This window comes from Filicampus tigris, chromosome 2 (assembly GCF_054856515.1).
Source record: "Filicampus tigris isolate MCC_2025a chromosome 2, RoL_Ftig_1.0, whole genome shotgun sequence".
NCBI classification, from domain to species: Eukaryota; Metazoa; Chordata; class Actinopteri; order Syngnathiformes; family Syngnathidae; genus Filicampus; species Filicampus tigris.
In genome coordinates, this window is record NC_141218.1 from 5,991,008 (window position 1) to 6,012,228 (window position 21,221).

Here is a 21,221-nt window from a genome sequence, read left to right on the forward strand (position 1 = left end):
AAATGACATTTATTTTAGCATAAACAAACATTGACTGTATTTTGGGTACAGTACTTCTATTTGATGCGGCAGGACTCCTGTAAACTAATGCACGTCAACTACACTAAACTAAAGTGACAACCTACAAAGTTAATGCCGCTCATTCACCCATTAACACACACTAATAGATTTGGGAAACACATTGGCATTAAAAACAATGAAATTTATGTATCTTATTTAATCTGATCATTGTACGTTTACTCCCATTTTCAGCACATTTCAAAAAACTAAATATCACTCCTAAATTGACTGAGCAAGATTTTATGATCAAGATTTTTACTTGACTTATGACTTGCTTGAACCAATTAATGCCTTGAATCGCTTGAAATTTGGTGGCGATTCGACTTGACTTGCTTGATTTTTTTTCCCCCCACGGTAACTTGGGACTTGCTTGAGACTTGAAGGTTACGACTTGAGGCTTTTCTGTTTATTAATTCGTTCAGACATTATTTCACAACAAACCATCTACTCACAAGTCATAATATATTGTACATGTCTGAAAGGGAAAATAGGCAGAAACGGTTTTTGTGCCTACCCCCTGTACATAAAGTAAACTTAAAGTGTCGCAGATGCCTAGAAAAAAAAAACAATTTAAGATCGTGTCTGCATAACCTACATTATAACTGGGCCCTTTGGCCTGGCACTGTTTGGGATCTCGCTTCTGAAATCAATAGTCATAGACTCGACTCCAAAGGAAAGTGTTGTGGATTGTTATTTTGGCATGCCTCCAAACTCTCTGGGTGCATTCGTAGTAGCCGTGTCTTATTGCTGACAGGTGTGTGTAAATAGCCAATCTGCAATGAAAACGAGAGTGCAGACAGTTGAGTTGTGTTTTCATAGGTGTTGTAGCTGGAAGCACTGCATTTTTAAGCTTTCACAACCCTCTCTTTTCCAAGTAAAGCTGTAAAAAGCACCAACCCCCCCCCCCCGCCAGTCAAATTGTGACTTTAGTTCCGTGGCTGCTGCACAAGAATCGGATTGTGTTTGACCCTCTTTCTTCCCTATAGCGGAACAAGACGTTTCACCCCGTGCTGGAGGTTACTCTTCATAGGAATCCCTGCAGGCTTTTCGAAAAGACATATTTGTTGGAAGTATTTAAGTGGATACCCCCGCCTGCCTCCATAGAGGCTGTCACAGGTCACTTGCTGGAGAAAAGCCTGTGACGAGACGCATTGTTTGCAAACTCTTTGCAGCTAAGAATGCAGGATTATGGATTTTTACATTCTTAGACTGCTTTCCACACGGATCTACCCTGAAGGTTATTCTTGCCCAGTTTAGGAATCAATCTGATTCTCCCTGCCCCTCCCCTGATATGATTTAAGCCGGCGCAAAAAGCAGCAGAAAACATTACCCGCCGAGTGTGACAGCGGCAAGCAATTTCTCCCCCTTCCACGCAGAAGCGTATCACTTCAAGTTGAGGGACACTGATCAAAGCGCTTTCCACGCTCAAAAATCCAAAAGGAGATAGGGAAATGTAGGCGGGGGGGTTGGAGTGATAATCAAGTGAATCATAGCACAGTGCTAACAAGGACGTCATTTGAAATTGGCTCGTTTCATGGCTTGCAAATGCATTAGCTGACCTAGAATGAAATAGGAACGTCAGTTTCCGACACTGTGTAGATAGAAGAGCTTGTCATTGTTGGCCCTTCCTCAGTTTGATGGCTCACAAAACAGCTTTGTCAACAGCCACTCATTAATTTGGTGTTTTCTTCACCCACCCAAGAACACTACAGCTAGCTGTTTTACTAACAGATTACTGTAAGTGTTATAGCCATTACAGTTTGTTGATCAGATTTTTTGAGTTTTAACTCACTGGATCCTGTGTGGGTATATATATATATATATATATATATATATATATATTATATATATATATATATATACTCAGGAAATTAATTGGTTCTGGAAGAAATTTAAGTAGAAAATTTTGTAAGTAGAGACGTGTTTTCCATGTAAATGCCCTAATACGTTTCGAGCTCCCCAATATTCAGACATAAATGTTTTATAACGCATAAAAATGCATCAAAACATGTAACAAATACATGTTACAATTAGATTATTGCACAATAAATGAGAGTTGTGCATAATGTAAAAAAAAAAACCAAAGAATAGAGTAAAGATTAAAAATGATGGTCGTTTACCTTTTAATTGCTGTCCTCATTGCTTTGTGCCCTCTTTGGTTCATGTTCTCTCTCAGAAGTGGTTTTTGCCTGGCGTTTTGTAAACAACTGATTTAATAACGTGGCCACTGTCATATTCTTTGGTGAGATCAACCAAACGCATCCCCTTTTCATACTTTTCTATTATCTCTTGCTTCGTTTGTATGGACAAAAAAAACCTATTTTCTCCTTTTTTTTCTTTTCCTTGTTTCTAATTCACGTCAAACTATCGGAACACCTCATGGCCTGAGGAGGGCGAATGACGAGGACGCTGCATAGACATATCTATCACAAATATATCTATCTACCTGTCTATCTGCACACATAGACACATACGGTAGAGGTCCCTCTTAGCCAATGGGATGCCAGGAAGATGCTAGGTAATAGCCAATGGCAGAGCAGCTATGAGTATGTTGCGTTCAGGAAACTCCGGAGCTGCGACTAGCAGCCCATACTGTATTTTTACCTTTCGTATCTTGGAATTTCTTTCGTGACAAGAGGCACTATTTTCCTGTTGAGGCGTTTTGTAACTTTTTTCGTATTTGTAATTTCGTATTTAGAGACGTTCGTTAAGTAGAGGTACCACCGTGCGTGTGTGTGTATATATATATATATATATATAGGCTTTTTGCCATTACTATCATTGCCAAGTGAGACAGCGACTAAGATGGAGAATAAATAAATAAATAATATCCCCCAAAATAGAAGTATCGCTGGCTCTGAGGTTGAAAGGCCTCATGTAACCCCGTTTTCCATTAGGACTCTTTCTTGTGGTGTGCCTTCAGGCATGAATGATGAGTCCCCAAGAAAGCTTTTTAGCATGATCAAATATTAAAATGTTCACAGCCGCAAGGTTTTCCTCCACTTAACTCGAATGAAGATGTTTGCCTCCATATGTATGTAGCCGGCGCTTGTCTCCGCCTGATGATACGCCCCGGGTTCGTGACCCCAAAAGATGGCAACAAGAGTCTTACATGGAATTTATGTCTCATAGTGTAGCCTTTATTCTCTCTGTTGGGCCCTTGCATTTTAGAAAATTAAACTAAAAAAAAAAAAATTTAATGACTAAGAATAAAAGTAAAACAGAAAGTGAAAAAACAGAAATATATATAAATATATATTTTATTCTACTTTACTTTTATTCATTTTTTTGAGTCATTCAATTTTTTTTAGTTTAATTTTCTAAAATTACATATCATTAAATAAATAAATAAATATATATATATATATATATATATATATATATATATATATATATATATATGAAAAACATGTAGGATTCTTTAAAAAATGCAACCAAAACAGGTATTAAAAGTACAAAAAAAAAGAACTCAAAAACCCCCAAAAACCCATATTTGAAAAAGGAAGTTAGAAAAGTACAGTTGAAAAAAAAAAAAGTTTTTTAAAACCCCTTGCCACTCACTCCCCAGGTATTTTTACCTGAACGCCTATAAAGGTGCACCCAAAGTAAAACTGAAGCTGTACTTGAACCATTTGGAGTATCAGAATAGTTTTGGTCTCTTTTTGAAGATAACACTTTGAATTTTTCTCCAACTGTCAGAATCTTTTTAAGTGTGACTGGCACTGAATTATGGAAGTTTGAATACATAAGAGAAGGCAGATTTTATGTCCGCCTATTTTTTTTCTTTTCCAAAAATCTGCCTGGACAATTTTGTATTAGGTGGTGGACTAAAATAACACAACAGGATTACAGCTCAAAGGCTCCTCCAATTCCATTTCACATTTGACAATAATACAACAGAAAATCAGCATTTTACACAAGTTTTACTAAGGGGATGTCCAGGCGAACCAAAAGTGTGCTATTTGAATCTCATTGCAATCATGTTGCAACCATGTTCACATACGTAGGGGAAAAGGTTGCCATTGTGGAATGCTTCTACAATCAGGAGTTCTAATGAAAAGTAAGACTTGGCGCTATCATAGCCTACATCCAGATTTAAAAAACCCGCAGAAAAATCAAAGAAGGTGACACGATATGACGTGCGCTCTGACGCACAGCCCTGATGTCGCTGGGCTTTGAAAGTGTGTGTTCGCCCGGTGTTTTTGTTGAAAACAGTTTCCATTGATTTTTTGGAAGAATTTCATTGGACGTTGAATGCGTCAACCACCAGCTTAGTTTTTTGGTTGCGACTGCAAACATAACTGACGAATCATCCATATGCAGGGGTGGTACTATTTACGCATGAAATATGTTCATTGGCTGTTGTTGAACTCTGACATTAGTTTATTGGATCAAGTCAGCAATCAATCAAACTAAGGTCCAGCCTATGTTTTGAAAGCTCGTGTGTCTAAATCCGTCGAAGGTAACTCAATCTACAAAAATATGTACATATGTAATATCTATATGTATCTGATAGCAACCTGTAACGGTTGCAGCAGCTAATAACGTGGCTTTATGGATGTCAGGCTTGTGGTGGACTAACTATATTACTGGAATACTTTTACTGGACCCTTGTCGACGTAATATGATCACTGATGATGGATTATTAAATTGTGTCGGACATTTGAGGATGAAATGGTGAGTTGCACATTTTTTATGTGTTAGCATTATTTTGACTTAAATGCTCGCCGATCCTGCAGATATGATTGTATCTTACAATGTTTGATATCATTCGAATCTGCGGAAACTCAGTTTTCTAACCATATATAACATGCCCAGGAATGCTTTGACGTTGTTTAGTATGTAGTGAATGTCCCGCGTGCACGACCCGCAAAACCACCCGTGGGTGGTTGGAATGGCAACGGGTTCGGTGAAAAAATGTTCCGATCGTACTGCAGGTTTTTTGGGAAGTTCCACCTCGAACAGATGTTGTGATTCACCGTAGATGAGTAATTCACAACCAGGGTGCCGAGGGATACAAATCAATTTCACTTCATTGGTCCAAAAATTATTATATATGAATTCCAAATATATCTTTGTTGAACTACCTATGGTAGCAATGCAAAGTGACTACCCGTGTTTCCACAAGTTGCCATTCATGCAAGAGAATAAGTCCTTGCTTATTGTGAACTTTGTGTTCAGTTAAACTGACCCACATAATTTCAGTATTCATACTTTTGTTGGTGTGCACATAACTAAATGCCACTAAACCACTAAAATGGTTGCCTTGGCTCAATAAAGGTCCGGAAGAAGTGCTGTCAATATTTGGTTTGGTTTCTAAAGCATGCTTTCCATCACTGTCATTTGTGTCATTATTTTAACATTCTCACAGAATGCATTCCACACGTTAAGATAACATCTAAGTGGGTGGTAGAAAGTCCCATAGTTATCCCACCGCCAAAAAAGAAATCCTACCCGTTAAGGAAATTACCAAAGTAGCTTTTAGAGGGCCCTAAGATGGCGAGGCGTAATAGCACTTAGGCTAAGAGCGGACCTGTTCCTCCTAACACTCGATTACAGCAAATTGGAATTAGCTGGCTGAGCCAACTGTGGCACATTTGCAGCAATATTCATTAGCAACTTTTACACCTGTTGACTCAAAGCGCTGGGATAACTCAGGGCAATGGCTTCGTCCGGCGTTTTGGAACATATTGAACGACTTATTTTCCCCCATCCGCGGTCCAAGGTTGAATTGTCGACACACTGGCGTGCGCTTTATTAGAGCATAGCGCTGAGCATTTTGTTCCCTCTTATTGGATTACTTAAGCGGCATCTTCCCAGAGCTGCTCCCCCAGGGGTCCTATTTGGGCTGCAGAAGCTCTTTAATCTGATTCCCGACCGGACAACATGTGTAACCAAACAGTACTGGCTTATATCTGTACCTTGAGGCGTTATTTAGTCACTGCTTCTGCTTCTTCACTTGGCAGCAGTGTGACAACCGTGCTGAATTTGTGTTGCGGTACCACTCAAAACCGCACTTGGCTGCGCTAAAATCAACTTGGGCTTAAGAGCAAACAAATCAATCAAAAATACTGCGATCAATTAGTGTGAGAAGTTGGCCAGGTTGATACTAGTTGCTAGTGGTAGTTTGTCGAAGTTGGTTGTTGGAAACGCTAATGGAAACCCGTTTAAAATGATAGCCGGACCGTCCTAAAGGTGATTACGGACAAAATGGCGGATAAAAGGACGGCGGAAGGGTACCACATTTCTATTCTTCTTTATGTCCTGGATATACAATATTGATAAAACTTGAAAAAAACTTTTTAAAAATCTTATTAACTCATTCACTGCTGTGGACGTTTCTATTCATCAAGTGGAATCCAACCGTTTAGTCACCAATGTCTTGTATATTTTTAACAGGTAGGCACGGAAGACGATCTCGCCCAGCTTGTCTATGACATTCAGGTTCCAACTAACTGAAACTGGATAATTTACTTGGGAATCATTGTCCAAGGTTTTTTTTTTTTTTTTATCTTATTTTTTTACAAGTCACTAATGAGACAAGCGCCTTCCATGAAAACATGAAATGGCGCTGGCTTGATGTTCCGAAGCACCCTCCATCCAAAGGCCTTTGTGACTCTGGCAGATGTTTTTTTCCCAGCAACTGAGAAGTCTGACATCAAGATCGCCAACAGCCGCTTGGTCTTAAATCACTCGCCGTAGCTTACAGATACTGATTGGACCGCCTTGATTTACCACGTAATATTCAAAGAGGTGTTTGTTTTGTTTTTTTTCCCTTTTCACCCAGCGAGCAGTTCAATATCCGCGGGGACAGCAGGTCTCCATCTTTTTAATTACAGTAATGATTAACTTGTCCATTTTGGACGTAATGACTGAGCTGAGTTTGGACTGAGACGGTTGTCGTAATTGGCAGGCAGTGGTATTTATTGTAAATTAATATAGCTTTATTTACTTTATAATTACCTTTTCATTTCCGCTTTTGCATGTTTTTAATTAGATCCTCTTTTGGATTTAGTTCGACTGCGATTGGCTGGCAACCAGTTCAGGGTGTACCCCGCCTACTGCCCAAAGACGGCTGGGATAGGCTCCAGCACGACCCTTGTGAGCATAAACGGTTCAGAAAATCGGTGGATGGATTGATGGATGGATATATTTTAGTTCATTTTTAAACAATTTTATGTCTTCTGATTTTCTGTTTTATTCATTCATTTTTTTCTTGTTCCTTTGGTACTATTTTTATTTCCTCAAAGAAAATATGCTGCGTTTGTGCTTTATTTTAGTTCACATTTTATATATATATTTTTTGAAAAAATCCTTTCATTTTTAAGTAATTGATTAAAAGTTATATTTAAAAAAAAAATCTGAAAAAAAAAAATCACATTTTTAATTCAATTCAAAAAATTTTCTAGCTACTTTTATTTTGACTTGTTGGATTCATCCGGTTCCTATTTTAATAGATGTTGTTTTTTTTCCTGCCAACGATACAATTACATATTTGCCAGTAAGTTCGGTTAGCTGATGTGAGAATGCACGTTTCACGACAAGGTGCTCCATCTTGTTAAGTCTTCCCGGAATACAAACGAGGTTGCCTTTGCTATTCCCGCTTGGTAAATGGTGACAAAAGAGCGCTCATTGTCTCGGAATAATCGCCGCTCATGTAGCCGCTGCGTCCATTGTACGCAGGATGATCTACCTCCGAGCTTTTTTTGCGTCGTCATCGTTACAACCCCCCCGCAGCCCCCCACCTCACCCTTCACTGGCAAAATGGAATTGATGCTTTCTGTTTTTCCGTCACAGGAGAGCGCCTTCTCATTTTCTGCTCTCACTGTCGACTTGTACGCAGCAATGTACGTTTGTTGCTATTTGTGTGTGTGTGTGTGTGTGTGCGTGCGTGCGTATGCAGGCAGGAAATGGTTGTTGACAGCATAATAGGGGTATGAGGATGCAATATAAATCCTTAATCATGCCTGAATCATGAACTCCAACAGCCCAATGCACACATCATTCTGCCGGAAACGCAGCTAGCTAAGAGTCGGAACCTCGGGCGATGCTTCCTTTTTGCCGTTTTCCTTTAGTTTGCATGAAAATATACACAGTTGTTTTTATTCGTTTATTTTTCAGATTCTTGCGGTTGTTCTTGTTCCTCTTTAGGGTTTGCTCTTTTTTCTTATAAATGCTTACTTTCTTTATTTTTTTGAATTTATGTCGCACATTCGCCTGACAGCTTAAGAGATCAGTCCTGGGCTCCGACATTCTCTCGATCCCACATTCCAAATTGTGATTGGCTTGTAGCATCGTTTTGTAATGCCGGGGCGTCGACCGCATCACCAAATAGCTGTTTTCACAAAGAAAAAGGCCACTATTGTTGGCAGCACAAGCTATGTGATATGAATTTTATACAGAGATTTGTGGTCATGTGCGCAGAAGCAACAAGCTGTAACAAGCTACAGTGTGTTATATCTGTGTGTGTGAAATGTGCGAAATATTGTCCAAACGCGGCCGCGCCACCTTTCTCTCCCAATCGGCCTTTTGTGGGCTCGCCCGAGAGATAAGACGGTCGGTGATGGCGGGAGGCGGGAGGATTGGCGCAGATGCAGCCTGCTCTCAATAGGAGCTCATTTGACGCCTTGTGTAATTGCGGCACAAAATGGAGCGCACTTCACGCAGGCCACCGCTCTCCAAAGCCACCTGTGCCATTCTAGTCGTATATTAGATGACAAACAAAATGGCTGACCTCTTTTGTGTGGGTGGAGAAAGGACTGGTGTAGCAGGGGAAGAGTATTTTTTCATAACCCCCTTGAAAATTAGCACATTGTCACCCTCTTAAAATAAAGTCACGTTTTAGCAAAAAAAATATAGATTTTTTTTTTAGCTTTAAACATCTAAGGATGCCGGCTACTTCTGCTAAAAATGGCTACATCATCGGTTTAACAGAGCATTTGATTCGAGCCCTGACATGAAAAGTATTAATACATATAATCAGTATTATCTTTCAGCTAATTTGGGAGTGTTTACTTTAGCAAGATTTTTTTATTAATATATTTTGTCCCTTTTTAAAATGTAGAAAATCAAAATTTGGTTCAGTTTTTTGTGTTTTTGTAAAAAAAAAATGACATTGGCGATTATTTTAGGAGGACAATATGCTTCTTCATGAATACACTTTCAGCACTTGGAGACAGACTCAACAACACACATTTTTACGCTGAGAACATTTACACCGTTTTAGAGTGTTTTGATGCCACTGAATCCAAAAATGGTTTTTGACATTTTTGACATTTTTTTTATTTTTATTTTTTTAATTGGCACTAGTTTTTTTGAGGCATTCCATATTTTTGCTTAAAAAGTGCTAAGAATAGGCAAGTTATGGTATTTAATTTGTGCTGCAGCTTTGATGAGGCTGAATCTGTCTTTTTAAGCATGTCCATACAGTATTCTTCCATTTTTGATGCAGTATCCTGAAAGAAGGTAATTTGTCGCCGAGAGCCTTCTATATGCAAATCGTGTTTCATGTGAAAATCAAGAAATCAGAAACATCTTCTTACTTTCATAGCTGTTTAGTTACAGTCAAAAAAAATCATGCGACATGCTGTTGCGACACCTAATTTTCTTGGACAAACCAAAATAATTTTAATGCACGCATCATTCCATACTTTCTAAATAGAAATGAAACAAATGCATCTTTTCCCTGTATCAACATAATTTATCATAATATTTATTGGGTATTGCTTTAAATGTTAATCTATGTTAACTGTTTCATGTCAAGCTATTGTCATGTCATGTCATCTTCCAAACCGCTTATCCTATATAGGGTCGCGGTGAGTTGCTGGAGCCTATCCCAGCCGTCAATGGGCGAAGGCAGACTACACCCCGAACTGGTCGCCAGCCAGTCGCAGGGCACACATAGACACTGTCACTGAGCGGGAATTGATCCCACGCTGCCCGCACACAACTCAGGCGTGTGTACCACTACACTATCAGCGGACTCGTCAAGCTATTGTAAATACAGTATACACAGCTTCCCCACTTGAGATTCAGTCACCCGCAGATGATTGATCAAGCAACATTTTTCTTTTGTTTCTTTTAACTATTCAGTACTTTAATACTTCTACTTCTAGTACTACTACTACTACTACTACTACTAATAATAATAATAATAAGATTTCATTCGTTACATTAGTCACTGGCAATGAGGTGCATTTGTATTTGAATTAGATTTAACTTTGAGAAAAATCTACAAAAATAACTAACGTCTTATTGTAAATATGTGTAAGTAGGAACGGAAGGAATACACATTTTTAATTTCTCTTACAGTCTCAGATTTACTCAGGTTTCATTTTTCTCCACAATAAATGAGGCTTTTAACTTGTTAGTTTAAATAGTTAAATTAAATAGTTAACTCATTCACTGGCAGGCATTTTCAGACCCTCTTTTCCCCTAACATTTGCAAAAAAATTCAAACAAATATGAAGAAGTTCCTGGGATTGAATGGCTGGACTGTGAAAACACAAATACATTCGTGAATGGCAGTGAATGTGCTAATGTATTTGCATGTTCTTATTGCCCTTCATTATGAAATATTCTTTTGCTAAAAATGACATTACTTCAAATTTTGTTACTAAACCAGGGAATCCTTTGATTTTCATAAACCATTTAAAGTGCAACTACCACCATCATAAATATACAGCAACTAAGACGGGCACTCAAGAGTTAATTGAATGCAGGTGACCCACAGTGCGCAAGATGCTGCTAATTTCAACTTAATTCATTTATATATTTTCGATTTTTGGCGTCCCGTAGAGTCCACAGCGTCCCTAGCATCTGCCTATCTCACCGATTGGGCGAGCCGGCCCTGCCCCTTAGAGACTTGGCGGGGGGGGACTTCAAATTACTTTTCTTTTACTACACTTTTCTATATTTTGTGTTGACATGCATTCCATTGGTCCACTTTGGCGGCGGTCTGTGATGCCTTTAAAGTTTTTTTGCTTTTGTGTTGACTTGGGGACCCCACTTTCCCGACATGGACAAACGTTGACGAGACGGACTTATCACTCAATCGGGGGTTTGGTTACACACCTTAACCTTGTTCCGCAACACCCCTTCAGATTTGGCAGGGGCCATTTTTATCATTTCCGTACATAAAAGCAGCAGCCTTGGCACTCTTCACATGGTCAAGTCACAGCACAGCTAATTTGAAAGCATTAAAAACAGCCGCCGGTGAAGGAACAGACGTCTATTTGCATAATTTAACTGGCATCTTAATTATTGTGTCAGGGTGTATGCAAATGACTTCAAATCCAGAAGAAACTTACGCGGCTAAACGGCTAATGGACTTAACACGTTGCGGAAAATCAAAAGCAACGTACATTGGAACCCCATTCGTCGCGAGGGATACAGTACATTCCAGGGCATCCGCGTCATATTATATTTACAATATGTTTTTTTGTTTTTTTTGTTTTATAGTTTTACCCCTCCCTCCTGCATTAACTAACTATTGTGTTTTGTATTACATTTGCATTCATTTAAAAAGATCTTAACAGACACACTGGGCGAGACCCTCCTCCACGCCTACACATTGAAAAACATGCCTGAAATATCTATTAGTCGATGTCAGTGAACAGTTGAATTTGAGTCTCAACTCATCTCAACCCAGCTTAACTTTATTGATAGAGTACTTTAAAAACAATCATTGCTGCATACCAAGTGCTGTACATGGAGTAAAAAAACTGACCTACAAAAAAAAAAAGTTACAGTATGCGCTCCCTCGTATGAGCTCCAGGTCGGAGTTGAGCAGCAGCATTTTGGACCAACTGGAGATGCTTGAGGGAGGACGTGCTGACTCCAACATGAAATGCATTATAATAATCAAGCCGACATGTAATGAAGGCATGGATTACTGTTTCTAAGTGCTGTAGTGAAAGGAGAGGCTTTACTAACTAAGATGAAAAAAAAAAGAAAAAAAAAGCTGGATTTAACAGCAGCACCTATTTGCTGGTCCAATTTAAAATCACTGTGCAATTTAAAACCCAAATTCGAGACTGTTGGCTTTAAACAAGGCGCGAGGGTGCCCCAGTCAGCAGGGTGGGATGTACAAGGGCCACTGGGACCAAACACCATAACCACTGTTTTCTTTTCATTGAAATTCAAGAAATTCAGTGCCATCCGGGCCTTGTTTTCTCCAGACAGGACGAAATTGGCCTTAATGATAAAGTGTCCTTTTTGATCAGCGGGACATAGATCTGACTGTCATCCGCATTGCAGTGAGAGGAAATACAATGCTTTCTTATGATGGAACCCAAGGGCCGCAAATACGAAGAGAACAGCAGTGGCCCCAAAATTGAATCCTGTGGAACACCATATGACAGTACAGCAGAACGGGGCTCGGAGCAACCAAGGCTAACAAAAAAAAGTTTTGTCTGCCAAATATGATATAAACTGCCTTACCAATCGACAATGATAAACATTCATGGCAGTGAATAAGTTAAACTGCTAACTCACAGTACCATTGTGTACTGTAAAAACTGCAGCTACAAACGTCAGATGTCCTTGACCAAGGGGACGTACCACGTAAAACGGTGAGTCGGGTGGTCGCGCTCGTCTCCCCGACGCTGTTGGAGGCTACGCACTCGTATATGGCCTCGTCACGCGGCGTGCGCAGTGGCTGGATGCGCAGCACCGAGCCGGAGCCGTCGTCAAACTCGATCACCTGCAGGTGCGAGAGACACTGTGTGTTAAAGGAGAATTGCGGCGGGGGGGAGGTACGACAAATGCGGGACCACCGTACACACAGGTAACACACAGTCGGGACAATTGATGGCGACACAGTGTCACACTCTACTGTAGTGTTCTCTGAGAATTATATAGCAGTATTCTGAAGTATAGTACGGCACAACAAAAGTCAATTACATAATATGCTAATTAGTGCTTGTCTAACTTTAAGAATGGGTACATTTGAGCTTATAGTTCAGATGGGTGAACCTTGTCAATTGCAAACGCGTCCCACACTCTTAAAGCTAACACTGGACACCCTGAAACAATGTGTGTCAATGGGACAAAGTAGGATAAGGGCCACACTGAAAAGGAATAAACAAACTAAAATGTCGAAATGCTACCACATAAGTCATGGAATTACGAGACAAAAGTCATATTTCATGTTGTCATCCTACGACATTCAAGTTACAATTAAAACTTGTGTGAATAAAGCCATAATGTTAGGAGACATTTCGAAATCACACAAGGATGACATTTGTTTTTCTTCTCCGACTCTTTTACTCATTCAAGAGCGTCCAAAGTAATAATCTTGTGAGAATATATGATTATGAAATTCTAGAACAACGTCCTACTGCTAGTGTTTTTTGTTTTTGCTTTACAGAGGAAAAGTCTGAATTTTTTGAGGAAATCTTGGATTTCTAAAGGCATTACAATAGGGTAATATATATATATATATATATATATATTTTTTTTTTTCATAATTTCCCTCTTCTTTTTGTCGTTTTCGGCGTGGCCCTAAAACTGGTTGTCAGACAGAAACGAAGCACAGACAGTCAACGGTGGCCTGAGCAGCAGTTCGGTTGTACTATGAGTTGAAGTAGCGCCACATAAAGAGACAATTATTTTATCGGACGGACGACACACAGAATGCGCACAAAAACAAACAAACAAACAAAAACAGGACGGTATTTGTTATAGTGTAGTCATGCGCCGCGTTGGGTACTCACTGATGTTTAGAAAGCCCTGTGTCATAACTCAAAACTTGGATTTCAACAAATAAAAACTTCTGCATTCACCCACTCACACATACACTACTCATAAATGGTTAGGGAGATTGGTTTTTGGCGTTAAATTTCCGGATGAACCTGAAATGCAATACAACCTTTACAGGCAAACTAAATTTGACCTTTGACGTATACTAAAAATCAAAGAGCTACAGAAAGTAATCCAAGTGGACGTCTTGGGGGAACTTCAATGGATCAAACTGCTGTTGAGGATGTTGCCATCCGGCTCATTGAGAAAAGCAAATTGGGCAAAAAGTACTGAAACAATGGACAAAGGTTTAGAGACGGTCAAATTATACTGCTAGACAGCGTTTTAGCTTCAGCCTGAAATTTGACACAAAAATCTAATATCCCAAACATTTTGGGAGCAGTGTACACACACACACACATGGTCAACAAGGATTTAATACAATTTCAAACATTTCTTTGGCCATGCTTGTAAGCTGGTGGAAGGCGAGGGAAATGTTTGTGTTAAGAGTTGAACGTCGTCGGCATGCGGCGCAACAAGCCATGCGATCCACTGATAAGATGTTAAAGCCATTGCAGCGACAGCATCGGAGTCCTGAGGGTTGACGCAGGAAATTAATACAAGTCTTATCGGAGCTCTGCCATGACACATGTCACATAGGGAATAGAGTGCGGATCCACATTTCAGGCAAAATGATGATGCTCGGGTGAACAGTACGCCATACGGACAAACGTATAATCGACGACAACCTTTGTAGCCAAACCAGAGGAAGAAAATATACAGGGACATTGGTCTAAATTTAGGTGTGTTTGTCCATGTGGTGTACATATGGAGCAAGCTGCCACGGAGCAAAAGGAATCAATTCATTTGTTGTTAAAAAAAAAAAAAAAAAAGTGTCTTCAAATGAAACAAAATTATTTTTTTGTGTAATAAAAAAAAAAAAACATTTAGAAGACTTTAAATACAATTTTAAAAAATGCAATCAAAGCACAGAATTTTAGTAATCGCTGGATTCATTTTTATTTTTGAAGGGTGCAACCTCATGTTTTTTTTTTTTCGTTTTTTTTTTTTTAAATTTAAAGCCATGTTTTCACATCTTTGATTGGGTGCATGCTCATGTAGGACCCAGTGACCTAAAAAATACAATTTGAAAATATCAAATAAAATGCTTACCTACTACGCTGATAAAACTAAAATTAAACAGAATAATATGTAATTGAACAAAGTGTAATTCGAATAAATTGAGCAAGTATTTTAACTCCCCCCCGAAAATGTATTTAACATTTTTGTTTTTGTTGTTGTTGAGTGACCACTTGTGCTCTCCTCAACATAAAATAAAATGCAGTTTTAATGCATTACTGTCAAGGGTTTTAACTGACTTCAAACAGTTTTTTATTAGTATTAATATATGTTTAATGGGTGGAGCCCCCGGCCCCCCACTCCCCCAACCAACATTTGATCCATCAACAACAGAAGCTACTGAAAAACGAAACGATGCGTAATGCTCGAGCGGACGCCCCTCATGATTTGCGTTTTTCAGGATCCAATGGAGATCTCCTGTTCCTCCAACGGAACATAACGCTGAGTGCCATGAACATGACATGAAATCTAAGCGTGAGCATCGCACGTGTGAAAAAATGTTTGCCTCGTGTGGAAAACTCGTGCCTCGTGGCAGCTTTGAGCATGTGTGTGCAGCAGCCCAAAAGCAGTGCAAAGTGTTTGTCAGCGAGCATTTTACATCAGAACAATAGACCTAATACCTCGAATCGCTGGTTGCTCACTTTCTTCCCCTTCTTGTTCCACACGATCTTGGGCCGCGGGTCGCCCGTGGCCTGGCAGATGAAGGAGGCCACGCCGCCCTGCACGCCCGTTTGGTCGTTGGGCGTTCGTAAAAACTTTGGCGGCGCTGCGGGAGACAGAAAAAGAAGACGGCGTGTCCGGTTCAAAAAACGTTTTTTTTTTTTACCCTGTACAGCTCGTATAGACATTAAACATCCTTGTTGTTGTCTTGTTGAATGGTGGAAAAGTATCAGAAATGGGGGGCGGGGGGGATGTAAATACAGTATGTAAAATGAGCAATTACAGGGTGCATTGTCTATGTTGATCACAATGACTGATAATCCAAGCCAGTGTGCCATCGAGCATCTGGTTTGCCTTTTGAAATTGTCCAATTTCAATTAATTGGTCGAAAAATGATTGACTACAAATATATAGCGATAGGCAGAACAATTACATGCTCTTCTGCTGGATGGTAGAGAAAGTACATAATTAACCTATGCGTCCACTTATTTTTTATTTTTTTTCAACGTTTTAATTTGGTGTTGCCCATTGAGATTTTTTTTTTCTCATGTCAAATGTGCCTTGGCACAATAAAGTTGGGAAACACGGATCGAGGCAGTAGTTTGAAAAAAAAAAGACAAAAATGTGAACATTTTCCAAAACAGTGGCTCTTAAACTGGTTTTGCAAAAAAAAATGCGTTTTTGGCGTGTTGGTGAAAATAATACATTACAGGTGGAGGCTAAAATAATAATTTAGTTTTATAAAAAAATAAAATCCATTCAATGAAATACAAATAAAATGAACAAATACATGAAATCACATAAAAACAAATAAAATCCATTCCATTGTTTTCCTTCACAGAAGTGAAACAATTACTTGGTAAAAAAAAAAAATGCAAAAAGCAAGTATCTACGTATTCAATATTGTCTCATGTGAATATAATCAGTAGTACTAGGATCACACACGCTGTTGTTTTTATTTCCACGAGCTTCAATATGACAGCGAAAAAGCCAGAGTGTCAGATTTATTGGGAGGTGATCTCCATCTGTCCTCCTGCGGGGGCCCACTGGCCTCCTTTTATCAATCACTTTGTTTGCGGCAGGCCATTAGGTAATGCCCACTATCTGAAGTGTCTCATCTGTTTGTGTGTGTGTGGCGGCGATGGCGGCGTTGGGAGCGAGGAACAAATTAACCCGCAGGACTCGCAGATAAACAGACGGGCAGCTGGGCCTCTGCTGCTACGGCAAATGAGCGCGGGATATCACTGTGACGCGTCCACGCGCTGAAGATTCCACGTCATTCGGGGCGTGGCGGCACATGAAGGGAGCTGACGGGCAATTGATACGGTGAGCGTGGGGCGTAGGGGAAGGTGGTGTGGGCGCGCTTGGTGGCACAATGAGGTAGTGACCGAGGCGTGACGTGAAGGTAATGGCGTTTTCACAGACACGGATGGCCGGATCGCCATTGCTCGCCCCGTTGTCGGCGTGCCGGCTCTGCAACAGTGCAGCGGACCCCACCTATGGTCACAAATTCACCTATTCATTTTTTTCGCCTATTCACGGAATATCCGCATATGTCTGTACTGTTGCGGCAATGCCCTGAGATGCCAGATGATGGCCTTGGGTAATAGGAAAGTAGTAAATAGTATCAAGGATGTATGCCGGTCAAGTGATGCATCTCAAATGGGGTAAGACAGAGGTTTTCAAGCTTCTTTCGCACCTCCAAAAACACTTGGCTCTTAAAACAGCATTATCAGACTTTACGCGGATCTGATCGGCTGGATCGAATTGGCAGATTTTTAGCATTTTATGTCAAATCTGTGATCGGGTGTACGGTCATAATTTGCCGATCCGTCAATGTCGTCATTGATCGGATCCGCAAAATGGTAGCAAACGCAATTTCATTCACTCCAGGGATGTTCTGTTCTGCCAACGTTAATAATCCAAGGTTTTTGAGCATATACTGTAGTCTGATTTTTTTTTCAATATTTTTCCAATATTAGTAATGATTTTTTTTTTGGGGGGGTGGGGTTCTGCATTTGATCTGCATTTAAAGTTCACCTGTGTTTCGGGGAGAATTTTTAAGGTTTAACTGTTCTTTATTTTACCCAAATTTGGGCTGGTCCTAAACCCCCGCAAATAGACATTAGACTTTTTTGACTTTAGAGTAAATCCATTTTTTTTTTAAATAGATAGGTCCATCATCTGAATGGATCAGTGATTGGTTCTTGTTTTGTTCTGTTTCCAATCGCTGATCAGGTGATCGGCTCCAAAATCCTGATCGTGTAAACTTAAAGTCCAAGCATTATTGTAATAAACATTGCACAAAGCAAATGCAAGGGATGCACTACAAAAACTTTTCCTCCAGACAGGGCTATGCCACTTACTACCATATACTTAACAATGATCCCCCGTGGCAACAATCATTCAATTGTGAACAGAGCGCTCAAAACTATTTGAAAGTCCCTAAAAATATTCCGACTAAATCCTGTGATACTGTTTCTCAGGACATTAAAAAAATAATAATAAATCCTCAAGCACCATCTGTTCAGTAGAGTATATGTTCAGAAACATGATTATACACACACACACGGGCATTTTAATTACTCTAATGAGTTATTGCTGAGCGGCCCTGGGTCCCTCACAATGCGTGAAAGTTGTTATTATTAAAAAATGACCTTGGATAAGGACCCGCATGCTGCTTCAGAGTGTCTAAGGACTAAGATATTTAGGAGGAGCGATTGTTCGCAGCAAACGGGCTGCGTTGTGACCACGGCAATCGCTTACAGTCACCTTGGATAATGAGCCACATGCTGCTTCACTTCCATTATCTGACGACACGTAGCGACCCGGTGGATTCTCATTTCCTCCACGAATTCCGATCCGACGTAAACATTTGCAGATTTTTGCTCATTTCTAGCCGGGCCAATGGGCAACCCGCAGTGTGGCCGGCGTCACACAACAAACAGCGTTTTGGCACGTGCGCCTCCATTAAAAGTTGATTTGATACCAGCTCGACTTACAGCCAAAGTCGGCGTCATTCATCAGCATTTCCAAGTGGCCCGACGGGACCATGAAAGCACATGAATCAGAGGGCGCAAATAAAGCCACTCTCAGTTCCATTCCGAGTTGAAGGGAGAGCCGGATTCATACAATCCTGCTGACTGACATGTTTAATTTCATTTGCATGAAAGGGGGCCATTTCCCCTCTGAATATTTAACGTGAAGGGTGAGGTTGGGTTGTGCCGGGTGATAATTAATCCCGATGCGCGCTGCACAATAACCACACTGCGTTTTCAAGTGGAAGAAAGGAGCATTTAGGAGATGCCATTAACCTCCTCCTCCGACATCCTTTAGCCACGCCGTATCAGCGGGGCGATATTGATGAAGTTTCACCAAGCGGCTAAAAAAGTCCACTCTGACCTCCCATTATAAATATGAGGAAACAAACAGTGGCGGGATAAATGGGCGGAACAAACGGCAGCATTTTCTTGAGGGCCGCCGCTCGCTATCTGCGGCATTGTGATAAAAAATGTGTCTTTTGTGACGCCGAGGGAAACAAACTCCACATTGTGCGCGCTCACAAAGGGGGTTTTAGGCACACGAGAAAAGGAGAGGAGCCCCGGCTTAATTAGAAATGTTGGCTGACTGGCGTCGCACGTTGGGCTGCGATCCTCGCCGGAAACCCGAATCATAATTCCAATTAGTGACGACTTGAAAGGGGATTCGGCTCTGCCAATGGTTGTTCATTAGTGCACCAGGAATAGGACCTTCGTTTGTGGCGTAACCGATGAGGCTCCCTCAATGAGAGATGCTTCAAAATCATCGTGGAAATGTGGAATTAGGAAGAAATAGGGTTTCAGAATGTACACTTCAACATTCACTTTGGCCATTTCTAAGGGTCCGTCTCAAAAAGAAAAAAAAAATAAATCTCTTCAGTGATTTTTTTCCGCTTGCTGCCTGCCCAATTTTGTGTAGGTGGAACAAAGTGACTAGCAACATGAAATTTCCAAAAATGACAGTCTGTCATAATGCAAAGTGATAATATTGATTATTGGTGTGAGAAAAAAAAGTGTGTGTGTGTGTGTGGGGGGGGGGGGGTTACATTTTTGCGTGAAAATCTTGTCAAAAACCTTCAATTAGTAAAACTTGATTATATCTCATTGTATCTCCTGGACTCTTTGGTTTCTTCTGCTACCCGGGGAAGACTCTTCTACAATCGGCTGACATGTTTCAGTTAAAAAAAAAAAATAAAAAAAAAGGCCACTAAGCTTGTATGGGTCGAAATCCTGAGCAGAGTCGACTCGTCAAAATTACTGTAAACGTTTCAAACAGCGTCACTTTCCCCCAAAACGTGACTCCAAGAGTACAAATGCAAGTAGAAGAAGTCATACATTTTAGTGAAACAATTGTTTTTTGTTGTGAGTTTATTTGTTATGGAAGATTTTAGAAGTGTTCAAAGTGCGCATTCCATGTTTTCCATTTTTGTCTGATGTGGCCAATTTAGGCTCACTTTGGCCATTTCACAAACTGGACGTCATTTGTCTAATTGCTACCCAATTCGAACCGGGCATACGAGAAACATGGAAGACGCTAAATGGCAAAAAAAAAAAAAAAAAAAAGAGTTCTTGTCAGCCTGCGGGCGGAACATGGTTACTTATGGTTAACCATGTTATGTATATACGGTTCACCATAACCGCTTAACTAAGCCATAAATACAGAAAAATGCACTTCATATGGTGACAATTACACATAAATAGTAAGACTGTCTTCTGCACTTGCTTATTGACTGTCGTGAAGAACTTCTCTTCAAGTTTGGAGCAATCAAGCGACACGCAATTGCTTCAAAATGAATATCTAATGCTCCCGTCCCACATTTTGGATACTGACAGACCCTGCAACACTGTCACGTATTAGGACGCTCTCACTTTCTGTGCAATGTTTACGAAGGAAAAAGAAAGAAGGAGGAATCTAGTTCTGCCCTTTCACGTCTTCATCGCACACTCCTGCCCTCCCCCCGCGGGACATTAGCGCGCTAGTGGGATCCAGGGACATTAGCGCGCTAGTGGGATCCAGTTTGTCACTTAATAAAATGGCCCACTCAAACAGATGGCTTTAAAAGCTGCGAGGAGACAAGCTACACAAGCAGACATGAAAAGACTCCACTTCCTCCCGTCACGGCGGAAAAGCAAATGCTAACATAAATATTGAAACGCATCACAGTCGAGACATCAGGACAGCTGGGCTGAGGTTTTTCCGCCACCGATGCGAAACAATTGGGATCCTTTCATTTGGCTTCTGAATTTTGTAAACTAAGTTGTGTGTTAGAGCGAGAAGAAGGAAATTTGGATTCGTTTGTTTTGCCTCTTAAAAAAAAAAAAGAGCGGAGATAAGTAATTCTAATTGTGCAGGCTGCTTGGTAGTCAGCGCAGTCTCTTGGCTGAAAAAAATAAAAAGAAAGAAAAAAGTTAATTATCTGATAGGATAGGCAGCGGCAGCCTGGAACGCAGCAAAGGCATTTGTGTTCATTTTGTTATCCACTAGGCAATGGAACGATTCATTAAATAGTGCTAGTGCTTCAGCAAAACCACCAGTAGTTATCATGCCAGGGCTACACAATTGTGGTAATATATATATATATA

General features: G+C 40.3%; 1 protein-coding gene across 6 annotated transcripts in view; it reads right to left on the minus strand.

The window, feature by feature from the left end:
* The window catches only part of ptprda (protein tyrosine phosphatase receptor type Da), a 254,866-nt gene that overhangs the window by 44,014 nt on the left and 189,631 nt on the right, over positions 1-21,221 (minus strand). For 5 of the 6 annotated variants that reach the window (XM_086020965.1, XM_086020955.1, XM_086020992.1 and 2 more), the window contains exons 11-12: positions 15,561-15,706; positions 12,622-12,763 (exon numbers count right to left, since the gene is read on the minus strand). In XM_086020965.1, coding sequence (XP_085877091.1) covers positions 12,622-12,763; positions 15,561-15,706 — 288 coding nt within the window. Of the gene's footprint in view, positions 1-12,621; positions 12,764-15,557; positions 15,707-21,221 lie in introns of all 6 variants that reach the window. The other variant, XM_086020973.1, reaches the window with a different exon arrangement.